Raw genomic sequence first — 23,177 nt, 5'->3', positions numbered from 1 at the left:
TTCTTTTGTTTTTGGCAATTCACATTATTTATGCATATTGGCATCTACTGGGCAGGGAGGAGAATTTATGTTAAAAAGGACTTAAATATTTATGTTTTTCACCCACAGCTATCATATCACTTCTGAAGACATGGATTTAACCACTGGAGTCTTATGGATTACTTTTTAATGCTGTATTTATGTGCTTTTTGGAGCTTCAAAATTTTGGTCACTATTCACTTACATTGTATGGACCTACAGAGCTGAGATATTCTTCTAAAAATCTTTGTGTTCAGCAGAAGAAAGAAAGTCATACACATCTGGGATGGCATGAGGGTGAGTAAAAGATGAGAACATTTTTATTTTTGGGTGAACTATCCCTTTGAGCAGTGTCCTGAGGTGTAATATGTTATAATTCATCTAGAACTATTTTAAACTATTTCCCCCATTCCTCTATAGTTAGTTACTAAACATGCTATTTTTATTTCAATAAAATAAAATGTCATGTATTTGTCTCACACAGCATCATTGAAAAGGAAAAGGTGATTGAAATAGTGTCCAGCCACAGGTCCTTAGTTATACACTTTAGCCTTGTGTAGATTTGGACAATTATGAGAAAGTCTTGATTCTGAATAAAAGTCAATAAATGTTTTATTTCAACTACTCATTAAGTTTTTCCAAATATGAATGACATTAAAATGTGAGTGTCCATTATAACCAAGGCAGAAATAGATAAGGTCTTAGTTCATAAAATTTCGAGTGAATGTAGAAATATCCCAAAAGTGCAGCACATATTTGATATTCTGTAACAGTATGAATAAGGTGATCCATTTATCATCGAGTTATAGAATTAATTTGAAATAAACGGGACTTTAGTGGAAAATAATATTCTGGGTTCAATCCCAGTTAAGCTCAATCGACAGCATTTGTGGCATAATATTGATTAACACAAAAACAATTTTGACTTGCCCCTCGTTTTCTCAAAAAAACAAAAACAAATATGGGTTACAGTGAGGCACTTACAATGGAAGTGAATGGGGCCAATCCATAAACTTTAAAATACTCACTGTTTCAAAAGTATAGCCACAAGACGTAAACAATATGTGTGTTAACATGATTTTAATGTGATAAAATCACTTACTAACCTTTTCTGTGTAAAGTTATAGCCATTTTTACAACTCTGTTGCCATGATGATGTGATGTCGACAAACCCTAAAACAACTGTAAAAAAGATGATTTAAACAACTTTACAGCTAAAATAATACATTAGTTTTAACAGTAGAATTAATGTAAGTGCTTTTATAAAATTATAAGCTTTATATTTCTGCTTTTAAACTCTCTTAAATTTGGCCCCATTCCCTTCCATTGGAAGTACCTCACTGGAACCCAGATTTTTGCTTTTTTTTAAAGAGAAGGAGGGGCAAATCAAAATATTTTTTTGTGGTAATCAACATTATGCTACAAATGCTGTCTATTGAGCTTAACTTGTACTGAACCTGGAATATTCCTTTAATCACTAGCAGACTTTCTAGAAAGATCAGTCAGACGAGGCTTCAGTCTGTCCTCGCGCCTCTAGGCTTCCGTAGTCTACAGATGGCGGTGCAGGAGATGCGGATTCCTTAGTTTTACGCGATTCGTCATCGCTTCAGATATTTTACTGCGAAGTTTGTGCTTCGTCACGGTGGAAATAGGAAAGACGACATCGCAAATCGGCATTTATTGCGCATTATTTTGCATTTGGAGAATAGTGCTATCTCCTTTGTTTTGTGTAAGTTGATTAATGTTGTGCGTGTAACATTCTGGGCCTATCCAATCTTCTAAAACGAGCGATATTACCGAGGACAGTCTTCATAATGTCCGCATTTTTTAATTTTTTTTTGCAGATTTGGCCGTGCTTTTTGCAGAAAGTGTTGCAAAATGGATGTTTAGTTGTTAAGTCTACGGATGATCCGTTGGTTTTGGTTCTCAAGTGTTTTGCATTTCGAAATACGGCTTATTCATTGTTAAAAGTGGACATGCACAAGAGTGCGTAATGCTTGCTGACTGGAACACAATTTTCTGTCATTTCTGTGTCATTGGAGAATTCTAGTCGAGTTTAACCGTGCAGGACTTGGATTGAGTTAAAAACGCTGGTTCTTTGTCTGAAAACGAGTAATTTCAAACAGTCTTGTTTCTTGAGTTTTTTTTCTTTTTTTCTCTCACTCTCACTCTCTTAGCTTGTTTGTTTGTGCTGATTTGCGGTTTGTTGAAAGATAAACTGCAAGAATATCATAGTCTGTATTTAAAAGCTATTATGAGGCAGACTTTGCACTCAAGTGAAATGGAATTCAAATATACGTCCTGTTGTTTTTATTCATGTTTGATGGCCTTGCCGTTTGTAAAGTGGTTGTTGTAAATCATGTTGGGTGCCTGGTTATTTTTAGTACTTAAACATGAATGAGTTGCTGTCAATCACTGTTTGGTGTTGACTTCTTATTGTTAGCTTTGTTGTAACATTGTTACTTACAGTTACAGCAGCACTTGCTTACAGATTGGAATTGGAAATTGCCAATTTGATAAAAAATTAGGATTTAACAGGATTAAAATTGATCAAATATTTTCCAATTAATTGGCTAGTTTGTGTCATTCAGCTGTATGGATCCCAGGTGTTGAATTTGTCATTTTTAACCCTTTAATGATATTTATTTCTGATGATGTGGTCAGTTGATAAGTTTAAATTGTGAATGGAGTTCATATCACGTACATATTTGAAGGCAGAAGCTGAAAGAATGATGTAAAAATTTGGAAAACTAGTCTGTCCTGTTAACCTGAAAAGTCTTGTTTTTTTTGTGGGAAGTTGTTGTCTTTGGATCAAAAGACATTTTTGTGGGCCACAAGACAGGCTTGTCTTGTTATTGGCTAAATATTGGCTGAGAGGTTTTTTGTTTCACAACTAAACTTGGTTGTTAATCCTTGGTTTGAAAATTATCGTTGGGAGCCGTTTACAATATTTTGATTTGGAGCCAGCGGTTGTGTCAGCGTTAACGCAATTATATGTGCCCCTTCTGTCTGCAGGTGCTGTTGTGTGTGCTCCATCATGGCTGTAGTCATCCGATTACAGGGACTCAGAATCACGGCTGGTTCTGAGGACATTCGCAATTTCTTCACTGGGCTCAAAATTCTTGATGGTGGGGTTCATATAATTGGCGGGGAGCTTGAGGAAGCTTTTATAATATTTGCATCAGATGAAGATGCAAGACGAGCGATGACACGCTCGGGTGGCTGCATTAAGGGATCTCCTGTCAACTTGCTTCTGAGTAGCAAGTCAGAAATGCAGAGTGTTCTTGAGGAGAGCACTAGGAGGTCTGAGTTAAAAAGCAGGGGAATGTACAAGGAGTGTGTCAAAAGACCTTCTGTGGAACAAGGTCCTTCACCGAGAGCAGATGTGCGAAGGGCAGATAATCCAGAAATTAGGAACAGACCATCGCCATCTTCATTCAGTGAGACACGAAATCAGAGGGAAGGGGCTGCTTTAAAGAGAGATGACATTTATCTAAAATTGACTGGGATGCCGTTCTCCGCAACAAAGGAAAACGTTCGTAACTTTTTTGATGGGTTACAAATTGAAGACATGCTCTTTTTGAGGAACCAGCGTGGAACATTTAATGGACATGCTATTGTAAAATTTGCTACCACAGAGGATGCCATTGAAGGTCTGAAGAGGGATCGTCAGTACATTGGACCACGGTATGTACAAATAACAAGATGCACAGAGGAGCAATGGCTGAAAGAAGGGGGTGTTGTTAGAACAGACAATCGGAAAAGACAGTCTTTAGACCGTGCAAGATCTCGATCTCCTGTTTCCATTAAGACACGGTCCCCGTCCCATGAAGAATACTGTGTCTTGTTTGAAAACTTGGCTCATGCGATTGAAAAGAGTGATTTGAGGGCATTACTTCATCCGGTTCCTTTGAAGGATGACCAAATTATTATCTTTGTCCAAAAGAAGGACGATAGAACCAAATCGGCTGTTGTGGTGTTTAGAAATCTTACAGACTATTGTGCTGGCTTGGCTCATCATAAGGAAACATTGCTGCACAAGGTTGTGTATGTGTCACCTCTCTCCAAGGAGAAAATGGTTGCCATGTTAGAATTGTCTGTCGATGAGAGAGATGACAACAGAGGCTCAAGACGATCAGTTGAAATGTCCCAGTTGCAAAGAAGCGTTCCCGACTCCGAGATGAGGTGCGTTTACGTACGCAATCTGCCCTTTGATGTTCGGAAAGTGGAGATCACGGACTTCTTCCATGGATTTCAACTGTCTGAGGATAGGGTGATCTTATTGCGTGATGAAAGAGGAGCTGGGCTTGGTGAGGCTTTGGTGATCTTCCAGTCAGAGAAGGAGGCCGTAATGGCACAGTCCCTTAACGGACAAAGGTTTCTAGGATCAGAAGTCATGCTGAAGTGCATAACATTGGCCCAGATGCAGGATTTTGGTGTGAATGATCAGTCAATGATGAGCCCACCAGAAAGGAACAATCAGAGAGCCAGAGAAGTTTACAACGATGGTCCTCATTTTTCTAATACCCAGATGCGGCCTGATGATTTTGATATGCAGCCCGAGTTGAATCGTGGTTATGGAGGTCGTGATGGCTTTGATCCTAATTTTGCATTTAGACCAGGATCAGATGATAATGGGCGCCATGGTTATCGATCTCCTGGCCAACAATTTGATGGTCCAACTTGCATTAAATTGCTCAATCTACCCTCACAGATAAGGATTGATGAGATTTATGACTTCTGCTATGGATACAGAGTGATTCCAGGATCAGCCTCATTGCAGTATGATAGAAATGGAGATTCCAGACGTTCTGCAACGGTACTGTTTGAAAACCACAAAGAGGCGCTCACTGCACTTCAAGAATTAAATGGAAGACCAATTGGCACCAGGAAAATTCAGATGGTGTTTATGTAGATATGCACTCAGTTATAGCATCAAAGGAAGTGGTGTGATGCATTCTTGTTGTCTCAAGTCAAAAATAATGACAAGAGTTACATGTGCTTTAAATCGTTTTTTTTTTTTTTTTTTTTTTTTTTTTGGCATTTTCACTAATGTAATAAGGCCGATGATGTTTTATAATTTTTTGTTTGCCTTTATGGATTTGCAGATGAATACTGCTTTAATTTAGATTCATACCTTTTGTACCCTATTGTGACTGCTAATTATAAATTCTGCTGTTGCCTTGGAGTATGTCAATGACAGTATCTAAACTCAGTCTGTTTAATTTGTGCTGTTTTTTTTTTTTTTTTAAGTAACAAATACTATTTTGTTTCATTTTGAGTTTTCACTGTACGTATATATATATATATATATATATATATATATATATATATATATTTTTTTTTTTCAGTCATTTTTAGCCATCTGGGGAAAAAACAGATTTTAAAATAATCTTTTTTGTGAAATTGTTAATTTTCTGAGAGAAATGGTCAATTAATGGTTCGATTAAAGGCAACAGCTTGTTATTATGACTAGGGCTGCAACTAACGATTATTTTGATAATCGACTAATCTAATGATTATTAGAACGATTATTCGACTATTCGGGCGATTATTGCAACGATGAATCATTAGCTCTTAACCGAGTATTCAGCTTGTGCTTCAACTTAAACGGTTGTATTAAATGTGCTTAATAACAATAAAGAGGACACAATGATCTTAAGGTAAAAATACCTCCTAAATGTTATTTAATGAATTACAAGGGGAAAAAAATACTTGGATTTTTATAGTTTAATTCATTAAATAGTTCACTGCAAAAAATCTTATTATTATTAAGTGTTTTTGTCTTGTTTTCCATTTAAAATGATCTAAAAATCCTTAAAAGAATATACATTTACTTGAGAAGCATATTAAATATAAGTGTAATTTCACTTGTTTATACTTCAGCCAGTGCCATAAAGACAAAATATACTTGTATTCAAGATACATTCTCTGAAAACAAGTCTAAATATAGAACATGTTGTGTTAAGGATTTTTTGATATTTTAAAATATTTAAATATTTTATTCAACATTCACCAATAAAACATTTTCTTCTGCGGTATATCTCCTAAAATAAATGTACGTAAGGACAAAGACAAATTGTATAATGGGCTAACACTACACTTTCACCTTTTTGTTCGCTTGATTTCAATTTATCTTTAACTCCCAAAAAAAAAAACTCCCAAAAAAAAAAAAAGAAAAACTCTCTTATTAGAGCTCGAATTGCCGATTTTCTTCACGATAAGATACACAACATGACATATATTATGATTCACTATACCATCACGTTATAATCTAGCTGCGGCAAGCACGCACGAGGGATCTCTGCACGAGACATGTATCAGCCAGGAGAAGTTTGAAATTCTCGTGCTGTTTTTCACTCGACTTTTACACTACCGTTCAAAAGTTTAGGGTCACTTATTCTTTATTTATATGTTTCACATTTTAGAATAATAGTAAAGTCATTAAAACTGTGGAATAACATAAATGGAACTATGGGAATTATGTTGTGACAAAAAAAAAAAAAAATCCAAAATAAATCAAAACTGTGTTATATTTTAGCATCTTCAAAGTAGTCACCCTTTGCCTAGAATTTGCAGAAATGTACTCCTGACATTTTCTCAACCAACTTCTTGAGGTATCACCCTGGGATGCTTTTTCAACAGTATTGAAGGAGTTCCCATCTATGTTGGGCACTTATTGGCTGCTTTTCTTTATTATTCGGTCCAAGTCATCCATTTCAAAAACTTTTTTTTTTTTTTTTAATAAAATTTTAGTTTTGTAATTAAATTAATATGTTGGCACAATTATATTTTTGTCTACAAAACTAATTTCAAACATTTAAGCATACGCCTTCAGATCAAAAGATTTTTAAGATCATGAGAAACATTTCAGTCAAGTGACCCCAAATTTTTGAACGGTAGTGTATAACTCTGACTGCACAGATACCAGTTTCAGAGTTTGTGCTTGCTTATACAACCCACTTCCTTATTATTTGAACTTTAATAAAGGATGCATTAAACATATAACGCCGGGGTGTTTCATTTTTTGACGCTCTGACCTGCAAGTTTTGCTCAAGCGGAATGCCAGGTACAGCTCTGCTTTATTTCATGATGACACTGCTAATGTATTTATTTATTTTGTATTTTTGTATTATATTTCCCCTCATACTTTGTGATTTATATCACCTTAAGCTGTTTGGAAAGTTTGGAGTGAGTCTGGACTGTGAGCGGTTTTTTACCTCTCCTCAATCAAGAACGAGCTGAAGTTCTGCTCTCACACGCCATCATTAGCGTTTCAAATAGCGTATTGCCAGTTTTAAACCTTCACATTTTCATGTTTGCATATTAACAATTTTTTTTTTTTTTTTCCATACTGATCAGAAACCACTTCAAATTATTACAGCTACTGTTGAAGAACTTATTAGTAATGCTAATATAACAAATAAATGTTTCTGTAAGTCTGTATTACATCCAACAGCATGAAGGGAACAAGTTCTCACTCTTTTTGAGAAAATTTCAATGTAGCTATAGCTATTTATTTTTATTCCATTTTCTTTCCCAGAGCATCTTGTATTGAAAACAGATTTTTTTTTTTTTTTAACAAGTTAAGCTCAGCTGACAGCATTTTTGGCATAATGTTAATTACCTCAAAAGTTTATATGAACTTGTCCAAACTTTCCTTTAAAAAAAAAAAAAAAAGAAAAAGCAAAAATCTGGGTTCCAGTGAGGCACTTACAATGAAAGTGAATGGGGCCAATCCATAACCATTAAAATACTATTTTAAAAGTATAGCTACAAGATTTAAACAATATTAATGATGACATGATTTTAGTGTTATAAAATTGCTTACTAAACTTTTCTCTGTAAAGTTATATACAATTTTACAACTCCATTGCCATGGCGACACAACGCCATAAAACCCTAAAATGACTTTATAAATGACGATTTAAACAACTTAAAGCACAAGTTTGAACAGAATTAACGCATGTGCTTTTATAAAATTATAAGCTTCACATGTCTGCCTTTAAACCCTCCAAAAAATTAGCCCCATTCACTTCCATTGAATGTGCTCACTGAACCTCAATTTGTATTTATTTTTTAAAAGAGGAACGAGTCGGATTATTATAATTTGTTTTTTTTTTTTTTTTTTTTTTTTTTTTTTTTGGTAATCAACATTATTCCAGAAATGCTGTCGATTGAGCTTAACTTGTACTCAACCAGGAATATTCCTTTTTAAGGCCTTTGCAAATTTATTTTACACCCTGTTCTTCAAAGTGTAACCCATTGTCACAGGTAATATAACATTTATCAGGTAACATAAACCACAGTATTTTAGTGGATTTTAACAGTTATTTGGCTAAAGTGACAGCTTGCCCTTCAGCCCAAAATATGTCTACAATAACCAAAATACACTTATACTCACAATTCCTGCTCTTTTTGAGTCATCAGTGTTGAAATACAACTACAAACCATCAACTGCAAGCGGAGCGTCACTAGAGGCACTGCAGTACAGTGGATTCAATAGGTGCTGACTTGTTCTGTGGGCCCGAGCAACAGAAGAGGGTAATAAAAAAGGTTGGAAATGGTTAGCTATAAAATTTTCATTTTCTAATAGAGGTTAAGAGAACAACTGCAAAAAACAACAACAACAAAAAATAAATAAATCGTGCAACAATAGTAAAATAATAATAAAAAAAATTCATCAATTAGAACAAACAACAGCTGCCTGAGATCACAAGGATTGGGTAACGTAAAACAATTTCCCTAAAATACAACATCTGGATTATTAAGAAGTTTGACAAGCAAAACATTGCATAGTAATATGCAGATTTTACAACTGTTCTGCAGGAGTGTGGTCTACCATCCTCAAGTAGCCTGATGGCAGAAGTGTGGCAGGAATTGGGAGCGCTTGAACAAGCAACAGGTAATTGAGGTCAGAATGGCTAATGCAAAGCGTTTGTGTGTTTAAGTAAACCTAACGCAGTGGTCTAAGTGAGGTTATGTTTCTCAAAACTAGCTAGAAAAGTGTTTTCAGCAGGATAGATAGTATACATAGATACATAAATCGATAAGTGGCTGTTTTTTTTTGTTGTTTTTTTTTTTTTTTTTTATATACAATATATGCAGATCATGAGATTGATAATTGTGTCCGTGATAAAGCTGGCACTACTTACCAATCAATAAATAAGAGACAACCTTATCGCAAATTGTAGCAGACAGGAATAGAGCACAAATTAAATCTAATTTTCAATATATTTGTGACATGACGATGTGTGTTCATCGTTCACATTCAGCATCAGATGAAGAGTCACGAGCTCCGGCGGAATGAATGTGTGTTTGAAAATGACGGAGACATACAACGCTGTGACCGAAGCTGGACAGTTTGACAGTAAGAATATGTAAGATGACAATAATATTTGTAATCGTCTATTTTTGTCTGATTGTGCCGCGATATTCGTTTTAGTCACATTTTTGTCTCTTGTGGGGCTTATGGGTGAAAACTAGTTTATCAAGAGAAAAGTTCACAGTCATCATGGCTAGCAGGCAGCTAGCAGGACCCCAGTGTTGATGTTAATGGCATCTGAGGAGAAAGTTCACCTCCACGTATATTTTCAATATTTTACACTTATCTTACATGGGCTAAAGAACAGTGGGCATTTTTGTCAAGTTTTCAAAAAGAAGGCTACATTTACCTCACTTTAATCTGCGTCGTGTGACTGAAATATAATTATTCAACTGAGATTGTTGATGTAGATGTGTGTTAGGTTAGCTTAAATACCACTATCTGTCATGTCATCTATCATTATAACAGTTAAACTGGCGTTTTGAATTCCTGCAACTTACATTCAGAATGCAACAGGTCAGAATGCATGACCGACTTTGATTGGTGGCCATCTGCCTCATCAAGTTATAATCAAGTAGACAATTTATTTGTCATATTTCACTGATTATTAACTGGACTACCTAATACTTTTATTTCTCTGATGCCCAAAAGATGTATGACATGGGGTCAAACTTAAACTTACATTGTGACTTACTTATGAATTTCCTTGGCTCCTCAGATTGCAAAGAACTGATGTTAGCGAAATATGTGAAACAAAATAGGCTAATATTGTTCATTTTCTTGTGTGTGTTGTGGTGTACTTGTCATAAGCGCATTTAATTATTGTACCTTCCAGTGTAGCTGTGATGGCAGAGAACCAAGACACCTGTTGTGGAAATAGAAATGAGCAAGATGTACCTTATAACCTACTAAAATTTTAATTTTATAGGCCTTTTGAGTAATATTTGATAATGTGAGCAACTGGAATGCTAAAAGGTCTGCCATGTTCTGATTTCAGGGCACATCATTGGAATACGATATTTGCAATCAGTTTAACTTGTTAAGGCTTGGACAATTCTTAGTGAGTGGATTGCAGGCTTCTGCTATACAAAAATGCTAAAATACATTAGGCTAACCGAAGTAACAATTTTAGTTTTAGGCTACATGAAGTGTGGAAAGCACAGAGGAGATCTTTGCACATTGGGAAGGAAATTGAGATCCAGGGATTTCAGAAATCGGTGTATTATGTTGGCTTGACGAAGCCAGTATACTGTAAAAGTAAACAAATAATACATAAAAAAATCAACCTTACCAAAATGCTAAATTTCACAGTATGTCACATTTCAGTTTGAAATGATGTTGACCAATATTATTATTATAAACTTTCCTCAAGAAACTTTGATTTTGATTTTCTCAAAGCAATGCGACAAAGAAAATAAAACATAAGTAAAAAAAAAATAATAAATCCAACAAAAAGAAACACTTCTTGAAGAAAATAAATATCAAATAAATATAACTTCTTGCAAAATAAATAAATGACCGAGTTAATCTTTTGGCTTTCATAATATTCTTTTGTATGCTTCATTTTGAGGTGGTGAAGCAGATTGCTTGTATTACGAGTGATTATCGTTGTGCGAACCACAGATGTCGCACCTTTTTTTAATAACCAGCTCCTCTTCATTTTCTTGACCTGTTTGGGAGTCGACCTGTTCTGTGGAGATTTCTTTCTCCACTTGGGGTTTTCCTGGGTCAAAAATGATTGAGTTGCATGAGTGATCCCGCTCTGAGCTCTTCTGTCTCTGGAGCACAAATATCGGAAAGCCTGCTGGACTCGTGAGCTCCAGAGACAGCGCTTGCCACAGTCACATGAAACATTCACATGTCAGTTAAGAATATTTAGCGCTTCTTAAGCAACAAACACGAGATGAAGCTCATAAAATTTGCTTCAATGCCGGAAAACTGTGTCCATGTTTCTTCAATTCTCTCAGTCTTTCATGAAGCCCTGCCCACTGATAGATAAGCCCACGCTGCGCACATGAATATTTACGTATCGAGATGTAACAATATAGCAAAATCTCTATCGATTGACACTTTATATCGTCGCCACGATATATATTGTCATATCGCCCAGCCCTAGTTCCTACTGCTGTAGTTTTAATGGTATTGGTGGACTGTACATCTGGCCATAGTTGCTTTGGAAATTCTGATTACAGATTAAGCTCCGTTCACACCGCCAGCGACACAATCCCATTCATTTTCAGTGAGAGCACAGTGACTTCCGGCCGTTAGCAACAGAGATCGCCGTGGGGAGCGACAAGACAAGTTGAGAAAATTTCAACTTCATACAAATGTTGAGCGACATTCTCGAGCGACTACCAATGAGAGTGAAGACATTAGATCTCACGTCATCTGTCTCCTGGCAGACTGGAGACAAGTGCAGGCAAGACAGTGAAGTTTCAGCATCGTGAAGGATTTTTACTGTTCTATATAATTTGTCTGTAACCACATGCATGAATATAATAAAACAATGATGTGTGGAAAAACGTGTCAGAAATTGTCTGCATTCTGAGTGAGTTTGATTCATTCATTCATGATAGATTGATCATCTTGTTAATGATTTAATACACTGAACACTGCTGCATGTTTTCTAAAACACTCTACACTGCAGAATGTACATTTTTAGAGACAAGAGAACTGATTCCTTGTCAAATTGTAATGATGTCTTAATTTTACTGGTATAAGGTCTCATCCGTGATCAAATTTTCAAAAGCTATGGCCAGACATGCAGTCCTCTGATAACGTTACAGCGACAAACAGGAGGAATGCCCACTAGCAACAGATCGTAGAGCCTAGGGACACCAAGCCACAAAGTCACTGGCGGTGTGAATGGGGCTTTATACTGCCAGTAAAACTTAAGAAATAATTCTAATCTGACAAGTAATCGGTTCTATTACTTCTAAAATGTATATACAGCTTTAAAAATAATAATTTTGCAGGGGAGAATGCAGTGTGTGCATACAAAACCACAGTGACCGAAGAGGGTTACCAAACATGTTTTTTTAAATCTTCGTGGCTATGAAACCCTTTGCAAACGTTGTGCGGACAAATAACATTAGACAGCTAGAGTGGACAACAACACAGCAAGTAATGTAAATAATGTTAGCTATGTAGTGGGTACTGTTACTACAGTATGTTGCTGCTGCTAAGATAACTTGCAGAGAAGATGAGACGGTTTTATGCACACCAGCTCACAACTCTCCTGCTACTAAATCTAACATCATAACAACAGCATATATGGGTTCTGTGGAACAGCAAAAGTTATGTTACCCACCTATCGAGAAGAAAAAGAGCAACTTCTGCATCCGTCTTCAAGCCTTTTACCTCTCGGAGGTGTCTCCAACGCTGAAAAGCCTTGCTGATGTTGACGTGGCTCCTAGCCCTCGACTTATCATAATCCTCCTTTTTTAGTTCATATTCATCTGACCTTTTTCTCTTGGTCTGTTTCTCAACCATTTGTCCTCTTTGGAGTTTAGAAAGTTTGCATCAGCCAGATTTGCTGTCGCTCTTCTAATGAATTTCCCTCTTGCTCTGCCCCCACCCCCCATCCTGTGCACATGCAAGAACCACCCCCTGTTGATGATTGCCTGGAGTAGTGTTGTGTCGACTTTGTTTTTGTCCCATTTACAGAGCCAGGGCTGTGTACAAATACTAGATTTTTTCAGCCCACCCACAGAATGGACAGCTAGCAGACTGTGAGGAGATATTTGCAGAATTTGACAAAGTGTATTGGATTAGAATTACTGATTGCACCTTTAAGTTGCTCTCTCTTTCTCTCTATCTATGTACAGTATGTGACTGTCTGACTATCTATCTAGATGGCTGTTTGTCTAACTGTAAAGGTGTTTTTACACGGGACGCAGTCACCGCATGCTCCGTATTCATTTTCAATGAGAGAGAGGCGGCAGGTGGCAAAACGGATGCGGCAGTCAAAGTGGTGGCGCTTTCCTATGGAATGCCAAGCAATTAAAAAATATGTGAATTTTAAGACGTCAACAATCCATTGACAACGTGTTGTGTTTACGTTTACGCGTAAAAATATGCGCGCAAACCACTCTTTCAGAACGCGCAAACAACACGTAGTCAGTGTGTTAACAACGCGTGATCTCGGACGTCAATTTCACATACTTCTGAGCCATTTGGCCACTTGTCCAGTTTGAACAGGTGAGTGTCATAAGTTCCCATTGGCTGCTGAGCACTAGGGTTAGACCATTTCTGTAAGCCTAGAGGTTGCCTCATAGACTCTATGCTACCACTATTTAACATGCTAAGGATCCTCTTATTTCTTTGTCCTTTTCTTCCTTTTTTGTGTAGCCTATTAAACTGCATTCAAGGCTCTCCATAGTGCAATAATGTAAATAAACATCTCATGTACATATGTAAATTCACTCATTTTATTTCAGTAACTGTACATACCCCTACCTTGCACAAATATTACCACTTGCACATGTACATACGCCATTCAATGTTATATGTCCTATTTTTTTTTTGTATGTCTATTTATACTCTTACCATGTTTATATTCAATGTCTAATTGTAACGTTCTGTGTGCACTTGTTTCTCCTATCACCAAAAATAATTCTTTGTGTATGTGAGCACACTTGGCATTAAAGCTCATTCTGATTCTGAAAAAAATTAAGTATTTGGATTGCAGTTTTATCAATATTATTTATTATTTATTACTTTCATCAAGATAAAATTGATAAACAAATACATTAGTTGACATTCTAGCTTTAACACCATTCATCAAACTTTAGTTTTCTAACATTAAAAACATTAAAATTGTGTGGGGGAAAACAAGTTACAGCAGTGGTACTTGCTTAATGCTGGTTTAGGTTACAGACAATTGTAATGAATATCTGTCTTTGGAAAACAACATGAACTTGTTTTTTGAGCATTTTAATTTACTTTAAGGCTATGACCAGCAGGGGGCCCATTATCAGGTACACAGGTGATATTATCAATTTTGATGGAATTTACAGCCTTCCAAAGACTTTCAGGATTAGAATGAGAGTTTGTAATTAGGTCAGGTAGTAGATTGATTTGGCTTTCATGACAGCAGATGTACGCTACTGTGCCAAAGTCCTAGGCCACCCTGAAAATTCTTATTAAAGCTATTTACCTGAGAAGTGTTTAGCTAATTAGTTTAAACACTTTATAAGATTTAAGTAAACACAAAGATACAAAGAAAAGTAGCTTATTATTGTTTCTTTCTTCAACCACACACATACATTAGTTTATATCTGCAATACCTGAAAATAGTCATGTAGAAAATAAGGGACATGAACGCTTTCAACTCTGCATTACAGATGCTCCACAATGATCACAGCAACAAGTAACGTAGATTGCTATTGAGTAGCCTATTGTACACCTCAGAACATCCTGAATTTATTGTATGACTGCTTTTGTGACAGTTTATATAGCCTACTGGTTTAGCGATGTGACAGACTTGAAATGGCTTACTGACAGTATGAAAAGGCTAGAACTGAAGAACGGACTGCCTCCGTTGGAACTGCTCATATTTGGCTGCTTCAACTCAGTTTTGATTACATTGAATTTTCAGTAAATCCACACTCTGTGGGGCATCTTGGTGGAATGAGTCTTGCACTGAATACACGCCTGTGCTTGAACAGCAAGTCTATTAAAATGCTCAAAAACAAGTTCATGTTGTTTTCCAAAGACAGATATTCATTGCAATGGTCTGTATCCTAAAACAGCATTGAGCGAGCACCACTGTTTTTAATGTTAGAAAACTAAAGTTTGATGAATAGTGTTAAAGCTAGAATGTCCACTAATGTGTTTGGTTACCAAAAGGTTGATCATCAATGGAAAATGCCTCTGTAGGTGTCATGTGATTTCAACTGGTTATACTGCATTTCATATGAAAATTTAATTCAAACATTTCATTAAAATATAATAATTCATACTTGAGATGGATAGACAGCATATTAAGAGAATGAGAATGAATACCAATACTTTCTTTTTTTATACTCGCATGGAGCATATTTAATATTTCCAATAACTTCACTATTAATAACATACAGGACACTATTGATCACCAAGGTGTCATAACATCAAAATAGCTGTTTTTTATTAAGTGTAATTTTATTGGGTAAGCGATAATGAAACGTTATACATACTTGGTTTATTAAACACAGATACTATAACTAGGGATGCACCGATACCACTTTTTCTCTTTCGATCCGATTCCGATATCAGAAATCTCAGTATCGGCCGATGCCGATACCAGTGTTGTTTTTTTTTTGCTTAATCAGTTTAGAATATCTTTACATTATTGTGTGGAACTAATTGGGAGTACTTTTTAATATGTAAAGAAACACAAACCTCTAACTACACATTATTTCAATATAAATGTATAGCTTATTAAGAAACACTTTATTATTAACTAGTATACTGGATAATGTAGCAGCAGAATTACCATCAAGTCTTCAGTAGAAAGAAACCAGTGTTTTATTTTTACCTCTTTTTTTTTTTACCAAAAATGTTTCAACTTGCATCTGGACTTTAAAGGATTCAGATCTCTCTTTTTTTTTTTGTTCAATTTAGTTGTAAGACATCAGTCCACTTTTCATTCACAGTTATTTTTGGAACCCATTCAACTTAAATATTGTTATAAATTGTAAACCAATACTAATGACAATAATAATAACTATAATAGTCATTTTTATGTAAAACAAAGAGCTTTTGATAATTTCACTGCGCTTGGATTATTCACATTTTCTCTTTATCATCTCCATTCTGTGCCAATGCGCGCACACACACATCTGGTGCTGAGCAGTGTTGTTAGCTATGACGTTAAAGAATTCAGATGACTATAAGTGATAACTCTTCATAACTCTTGTTTGATCAAAATGATCAGGCTCCTTTCATTTGGTTGGGAAGCATGTGCATGCATAGTGAACAGACAGCAATCAAAAAACATAGGCAAAGTCAGAGACAATAAGCACACTCTCCGATGCCTTCCCTCTTATAATGCTGTGATGTCCATGGCTGTGAATCGTTTTGAAACATCTGAATGAATCAACGTTGTTGAATGATCCGCAAACTACTCTCAAGAGAGAGTCTGTGTCTGCATGCACTCTGTACAGTATGTGCTCTATTTGCAAGCACAATAGCAGCTTTACACAGTTCTAGGCTTTTGCACATTGCATGGTCTCGGACCATTTCAACAATTACATAAGCCAGTACAGAGCCGAAGCCTTCATTTAAACATGCCACTGTCCAACATCCAACCCACAGAACAAAAAATCAACCCGCGGAAATAGTTTAAAAGTAGCACAATTGACTTGGCAACCCTGATGAGTGGTAGGCAACCCCTAGGCTTACAGAAATGGTTTAACCCTAGTGCTCAGCAGCCATTGGGAACTTATGACACTCACCCGTTCAAAATGGCCAAATGGCTCAAAAGTATGTGGAATTGACATCTGAGATCACGCGTTTTTTGCGTTGTCAACGTGTAAAAAAAATCGCATATTTTTGAACTGCTAGGTGTTCCATACTTTCCAAGCTCGCTCACGAGAATCCAGACTCTTTGTTGTGCACGGCTGCTTCCGGTGCACACCGTGCAAGATGAATTTGTTTTATCTCTCTCGGCTGGGTTTTTTTTTCACAACCAATCAAATGGCATGTAGCTTTTACATAGTCAAAAACATCATGGAGGAGAATGTAGTACTCAATGTGGCAGATTTTCCTGAACTTTATAACACAAACTTAAATGTATAGCTCAAACAATCCGCTTTTCAGCGTAACTCAGCACACGCTCTTTCAGTGTGCATGTGTGTGTGTGTGTGTGTGTGTGTTTGTGGGTGGGGGTGGGGGGCGGTAGCTCTCTTCCCTCACTGGCATCTGGCTCACTTTTAAAGCCCGTCTCCACTCTCACTGCAATGACAAACAGCTTTTAGAGACAATCATTTGCAGGTGATGATCCTTACCATTCTCATCTCCCGTCCAATTGCCAGCACTCCACCACGCCTCCACCACCACATACCCCATCACCCGACTCAGGCCAGGGAGCCATCTGGCCTGTCCAGTACACCCCCCCCCCATTTCTGGAGAGAAAGTCCGCAACAGCCATCTGCGCCCCCGGTCTGTGGACCACCTCGAACTTAAAAGGCTGAAGAGCCAGATACCAATGGGTGATCCGTGCGTTGGTATCCATCATGCGCTGGAGCCACTGGAGCAGGGCGTGGTCTGAACAGAGGGTGAAAACTTGTCCCAGGGGGTGGTATCCTCCCCCTCCACCACCTGGGACAACACGGCTCCCAACCCCCTGTCCGACGCGTCGGTCTGTACAACAAAAGGGAGAGAAAAATCAGGAGCATGTAACAACGGCCCACCACAGACTGCAGCTTTCACCTGCATAAAAGCCTGCTGGCACGGCTCTGACCACTGGACCGGGTCTGGGGCTCCCTTTTTAGTGAGATCGGTCAGCGGGCTGGTGAAGTCTGAATAATTAAGCACAAACCTCCTATAATAGCCAGCCAGCCCCAGGAACTGTCTCAATTTCTTTTTGGTCTTGGGTCTTAGGCAGGCTGCAACCGCTGTAGTCTTATCAATTTGAGGGCGCACTTTCCTGTGACCCAATTGGAACCCCAGATACCGTACCACCCGTCCAATTGCGCATTCTCATGAGTCCCGCCCATCGCAGCAACCTCAGAACCGCGTTTTCTCACAGGACATTGGTGTCGAATAAAAGCAAGCTGCGCCCAACCGATTGAGCAGTCCGTCAATACAAGGCATTGGATACGCATCAAATTTAGACACCGCATTGACCTTTCTATAATCAACATAGAACCGGACTGAGCCATTGCTCTTCAGAACCAGCACCACCGGGCTGGCCCAGTCACTGTGGGATTCTTCTATTACCCCATATCGAGCATGGCCTTTATTTCTTCTCTAACCACTTTTTTTGTGCTCGAGTAATTGGTAGGGACGACTGCGTACCACTACCCCTGGGGTTGTTTCGATATGGTATATTATGAGGTTTGTACGACCGGGAAGGGGCGCGAAGCCGAGACTTCCCCCTCCCTTACGTCATCTTGACGCAGAGCTGATGTAGACGGCCCCAGCTCCGACTGAATCCCAGACTGAGACGCTCTGTTACAGGACCCATCTACACAAAGTTCCCTTAATAAAGTAGAAAACGCTATCCAATTCGTGTCCTAGATTAGCAGATGGGTGAGGCGGGAACTAACCGCCACCTGACGCTATGCTTTTGTTCCTGGAATTGAATTGTCACAGTTACTACAGGATAATTGTGGATATCCCCATGCACATTATGATGAGCACCAAAGCCTCATCTTGAACCAGGCATTGATGGATGGAGGTTTGGCTGCAAACCGAATCCACCAAGGCTTGGTATATACCCCCTTAATTTTCAAGGGTATGCGGTTCGGCCTAGTTCGTTTGGGGGCGGCCTGCGGCGCGTCGGGGACCCGAACCATTGTTCCCACCTCCATCACTGGGCACTGGTCCTGGAAATGCCCAGGCTCACCGCAGCTCCAACAGACTGGCCCAGGCTCCATGCCCGCGCCGGTGGCAGCGGGTCCATCAACCTAGGAGTGAGAGCGGAGAGGGGCAGGGCAGGGGAAACCAGCAGGTAGTGTAGCCCCTGGAGCCGGGGAGCCGGTTTGGGAGAGGTTACTCCCCGCTTCCGGGGATGAGGAAAAGGATGATCGGAAGGGGAGGGGAGAGAGAGTGAGGAGAGACAGGAGAGGGAGAAGGAAACAAAGGATCTCGGGGCTCGCTGGCTCCCGAATACACCGCCATATGGTCCTCTGCCAGCTGGATGGCCATTTGGAGCGATGCCGGGTGGTGGCACTGGACCTAATCTGCCATCCCTCTCGGAAGCCGAGCAGCAAACTGCTCCAGCACCACCAGGTCAATCACAGCCTGATGTCGCGTTGCTCAGCCAGCAACCACCGCTGGCAGGTGTCCTGGAGCTGTTGGGCAAAGGCAAATGGCCGGCCGTGCTCGCCCAGGGTCAACGAGCGAACGCGTTGGCGCTGTTGTTCTGGTGTCCGGCAGACACATTGCAGAATGGCTTTCTTCAGATCAGCATACACCAGGAGGTTCTCTGCTGGCAACTTCTGCACTGCGAGTTGGGCCTCCCCGGACAACATCGGTAACATGTTGACCGCCCACTGGCTGCTTGGCCAACTGTATGCCCCCGCCGCCCTCTCAAAATGCTCCAAGAAAGCCTCGGGATCATCCTGGGGCCCCATCTTGACCAGGGGAACATGGGGCGGTCACGGGGTCCGGGGTCGCAGCGGCAACCACACGCTCTTTCAGTGTGTGTCTGTGGGTAGCTCTCTCCAGTCCTGCTCGCTTTTAAAGCCCATCTCCACTCTCACTGCAATGACAAACAGCTGTTTGAGACAGTCATTGCTAGGTGATGATCCTTACCATTCTCATCTCCTTCTCTAGCTCTCCATTCACAAGCCGGCGCTCAACCACGCCCCACCACCACAGTAGCACTTGATGTGATTACTGTTATTTATATGTTATTTAAGGTATTTATAGAATCAAGCCATCTTCAAAGTTTGTCTTGACAGACAATTGTATGGATTAAGCAACAAGAATTAAAATAAAAATGTACACGTACAGCAAATGCTAGAGTGGATCCTTCCAAATGGAGCCAGATTGTTCCCGTATGTAAAGTAATTTAAATAACTTAATGAAAATAAATGCATACAAACATTTATTACTTCATAAAATATTGTTCACAAATTAATATGGTGTAACCTGTTCATCAGAAAAATGGATGTGTCAAAGAGGATCATGAGAAATCTGGAACCGGCAAGGCCACTGCGTCGCCTAAACATGAATCAAGGTACAAAGTGGGAAGGTTTACACTGAATTAGATTCTTAATAATGCCAATTTATAAAGACAATTTTGATTAAAGTTTTTTTGTCTGTATTTGTTTATTTGTGTTCTTTAATAGACTTGTCACCTATAGTGTCTCAAAGCAATGCTGAAATCAAGCCTGTCACAAAGAGAGTAGAAAAGCCAGTAAGACCATTTTTATTGTGAAGATAACATTTGTGTACTTTGTAATTTAATTGTAGCTGCTGACCTCATTTTTCTTTTCCTGTGTCTCCGGGAGTGTCTCTTTCACCCAGTAACTGCTTTTTCTGTGGACAGGACAACAACATTAAAGTGGAGCAGTTGTATGAAATCCTTCATCTTCAAAGCACCAGTATCCAACCAAAAAAGAAAGGCAAGTGTCCTCTTTAAATTTGGAATTAGAGAGAAAGTCATACCCAGAATTAGGAAGAAAACTATATGGTAGTAATAGAGTATATGTGAAAATAAACTGTTTAGTTTAATATAAGAATCACACCAAAGTAGACCTTTGCAGATAAAGCTGCTTGCCTTTTCACTGCAACAGAAAGAATATGCTACACCAGGGATTTCCTCATCAAGATGGCAAGTTGTCCAGCAGCCAAGAAGAAACCTGAGTTTTTACCAGAACATCCAGTAGTTTTGGAGAATGGAGTGAGTTATGAACTTCTTTTCATTCAGTCTTTTTAAATACATAGTTATTTACCAGTTAACTCTTTTATGGGAAGATTAGAGATAGCTTGATATTCATTTTTTTACAACCAATACAGACTTAAACCTGTGAAGGCACAGTGGAGTAATGGTGTTTTAGGCACTATTCTTTACAAAACCACCAGATGGTGCCATTTATTTGTAAATTATATAAAAAATGATAACCTAGTAAGCAGAAAAGCGTTAATATTGATAGAAAAAAGCGATTATCGGTTTATCTCTAGAGGGAAAGTGCTTTCTGTAGGTGGGTGTGTATAAACATGCATTTACTTGCATTGATGTTGAAGTGTTGTATCTGATTACCAACTTTCCATCCAATTTAGAGAACCAATGATGTGCCAAGACTTTTTTCAAGCCAAATGGAACAAGAATGAGGACATGTACGTTCATCAAACTCGCACCTCAAACAAGGAATTCAGATTGTTGCAATTAGTACTTTGCGTGTTACATAATAGTGGTGTAACCTAGTGAATGATTAACAGTTTACACAAATTTCTTTTCATAGGGTTGCCTAATGTGGAGAATTCCATTTTTGTTTTTCTTTTCTTTTTTTTTTATACAAATAAGGGGCTCTAAAAACTACTACATGGGGACCAAAGCAGAATTTTTTTTTTAAATATCACCTTTGTCACAAGCAAAGTTTCTTATGTATAAAAAAGGTTTAAAAAAACACTTCATCTTACAATGAAAGGAATTGCAAAGAAATAAATACTCATTGAAAAAAAGAAAGAAAGAAAAAATCTCCTTGGATGCTTAAAACATTAAAAAATCTATGTAGGTGATACAATGTTCATTTATCCAGAAAGTACCATGGCTGTGAATTGCAAAACAAAACAACAAATCATATAACACAACAGCAAATCAGAAAACATAACAGCAAATCAGAAAACACAATAGCAAGAGAGTAGACACAAACGACAAGTCAGTCGAAATGGAAAGTGTAGGTAGCTTCTGACCTAATTGTCTGTGTGGATGATATCTAGCCCTTTTTCGTAATGATTGGTTCACTGTCAACTTAACGATTATTTCAGTTTCATTGCTAAAAGCTCACTGAGTGAAGCATTGAATTATTTGGAGTGTTTTCTCACTCAGTAAAACAGTAACGGCATACTTCAGAACACCGAGAGCAAAACGAGCGAGCAGCATAAAGTTAGGATTAGGTACAATATCCACCAATGTGTAATGGACCATCTAAAAAGTCCATAAATGGTGCTTAAATGTCTGTGGTGTCCAAGCATTCATTCAAATAACTTGCATGTTCTAAGTTAACAAACACTTATTTAAAAAGCATTTTCACATTCTTAAAGTAATTAGACTGCCAGTGTGATGGCAGACTTACTACATATGAAGTTTTACCAGCATGTCCAGTTATATGTCCACAGTGTTTAATTGTATTAGGAAAAAAATCACAAAAATTCACCAAGATATTAATATCATATTCTGAAGGATGTAGTAGGCTGCTAGTCGATAGGATGATTTACTTAATTGGTTTTCAAAATAATTTAATACTGTATCAATATAATTGGATATACTGGAAAAATAGCACCTAAAATCAATCAATCAATCCATCCACTGGCAGCCAACTGCAACCTATATTATTTTTATTTTTTAATAACAGTGTTTAAGTTAGAGTGTGCAGGTCCATGTTATAGTGTGCAACACTTTATGGACTTTTAGATGGCCCTTTACACACCGGTGGATATCGTACCTAATCCTAACTTTATCCTGTTTGCTCTTTTTGCTATCTGTGTTCTAAAGTATACCGTTACTGTTCTACTGAGTGAGAAAACACTCCAATTGATTCAGTTCTTCTCTCAGTGAGCTTTTGACATGGATATTGAAGATAATCGCTTAGTGGACAGTGAACCAATCATAAAGAAAGGGCTAGATATCCACACGCCATTTCAAATGGCTTGTCGCTGTGTTTTCTGTCTTGCTGTTGTGTTTTCTGGCTTGTTGTTTTGTTTCCGGATTTGGCATTGTGTTTTCAGATTTATATTGTTTTTGGATTTGCCGTTGTGTTTTCAGATTTGTTGTTTTGTTTTGCACTTCATGGCCACTGTAAGAAAGTTGCATTCAGACATGATCCATTGAAAATTGTGCTAAATTCCTTTAGCAGAATCTACAGTACAGATGTCCTTCCTGTCCTTTGTCCTTCCTTGGCAGTACACTTTTGTTTTATCACCTTAAACAGTTGTGATTTCTAACTCAGACATTAGAAGT

General features: G+C 38.1%; 2 protein-coding genes across 4 annotated transcripts; both read left to right on the top strand.

Moving 5' to 3' along the window:
* The first annotated feature begins 189 nt into the window (after positions 1–189).
* gra (granulito) lies at positions 190–21,992 on the top strand. Of its 3 annotated transcripts, none has more exons than XM_051721496.1 (6): positions 190–315; positions 20,155–20,231; positions 20,344–20,411; positions 20,544–20,619; positions 20,791–20,897; positions 21,278–21,992. In XM_051721496.1, exons 2-6 carry the CDS (start codon positions 20,159–20,161, stop codon positions 21,326–21,328), a joined length of 375 nt encoding a protein of 124 aa, XP_051577456.1. In that variant the 5' UTR covers positions 190–315; positions 20,155–20,158; the 3' UTR covers positions 21,329–21,992. The 3 variants fall into 3 exon arrangements, with proteins under 3 accessions (XP_051577456.1, XP_051577454.1, XP_051577455.1); XM_051721494.1 differs by lacking the exon at positions 190–315 and adding an exon at positions 9,225–9,398; XM_051721495.1 differs by lacking the exon at positions 190–315 and adding an exon at positions 19,890–20,049.
* On the top strand, positions 1,561–7,026 carry LOC127454344 (RNA-binding protein 12B-like). The gene is made up of 2 exons (XM_051721477.1): positions 1,561–1,747; positions 3,034–7,026. The coding sequence occupies exon 2, from the start codon at positions 3,056–3,058 to the stop codon at positions 4,931–4,933; it is 1,878 nt and encodes a 625-aa protein (XP_051577437.1). The 5' UTR covers positions 1,561–1,747; positions 3,034–3,055; the 3' UTR covers positions 4,934–7,026.
* Positions 21,993–23,177: the final 1,185 nt, after the last annotated feature.

This window comes from Myxocyprinus asiaticus, chromosome 16 (genome assembly GCF_019703515.2).
Source record: "Myxocyprinus asiaticus isolate MX2 ecotype Aquarium Trade chromosome 16, UBuf_Myxa_2, whole genome shotgun sequence".
Lineage (NCBI taxonomy): Eukaryota > Metazoa > Chordata > Actinopteri > Cypriniformes > Catostomidae > Myxocyprinus > Myxocyprinus asiaticus.
The sequence above is the reverse complement of the archived record's forward strand: the minus strand, read 5'-3'. Positions and strand labels throughout refer to the sequence as shown.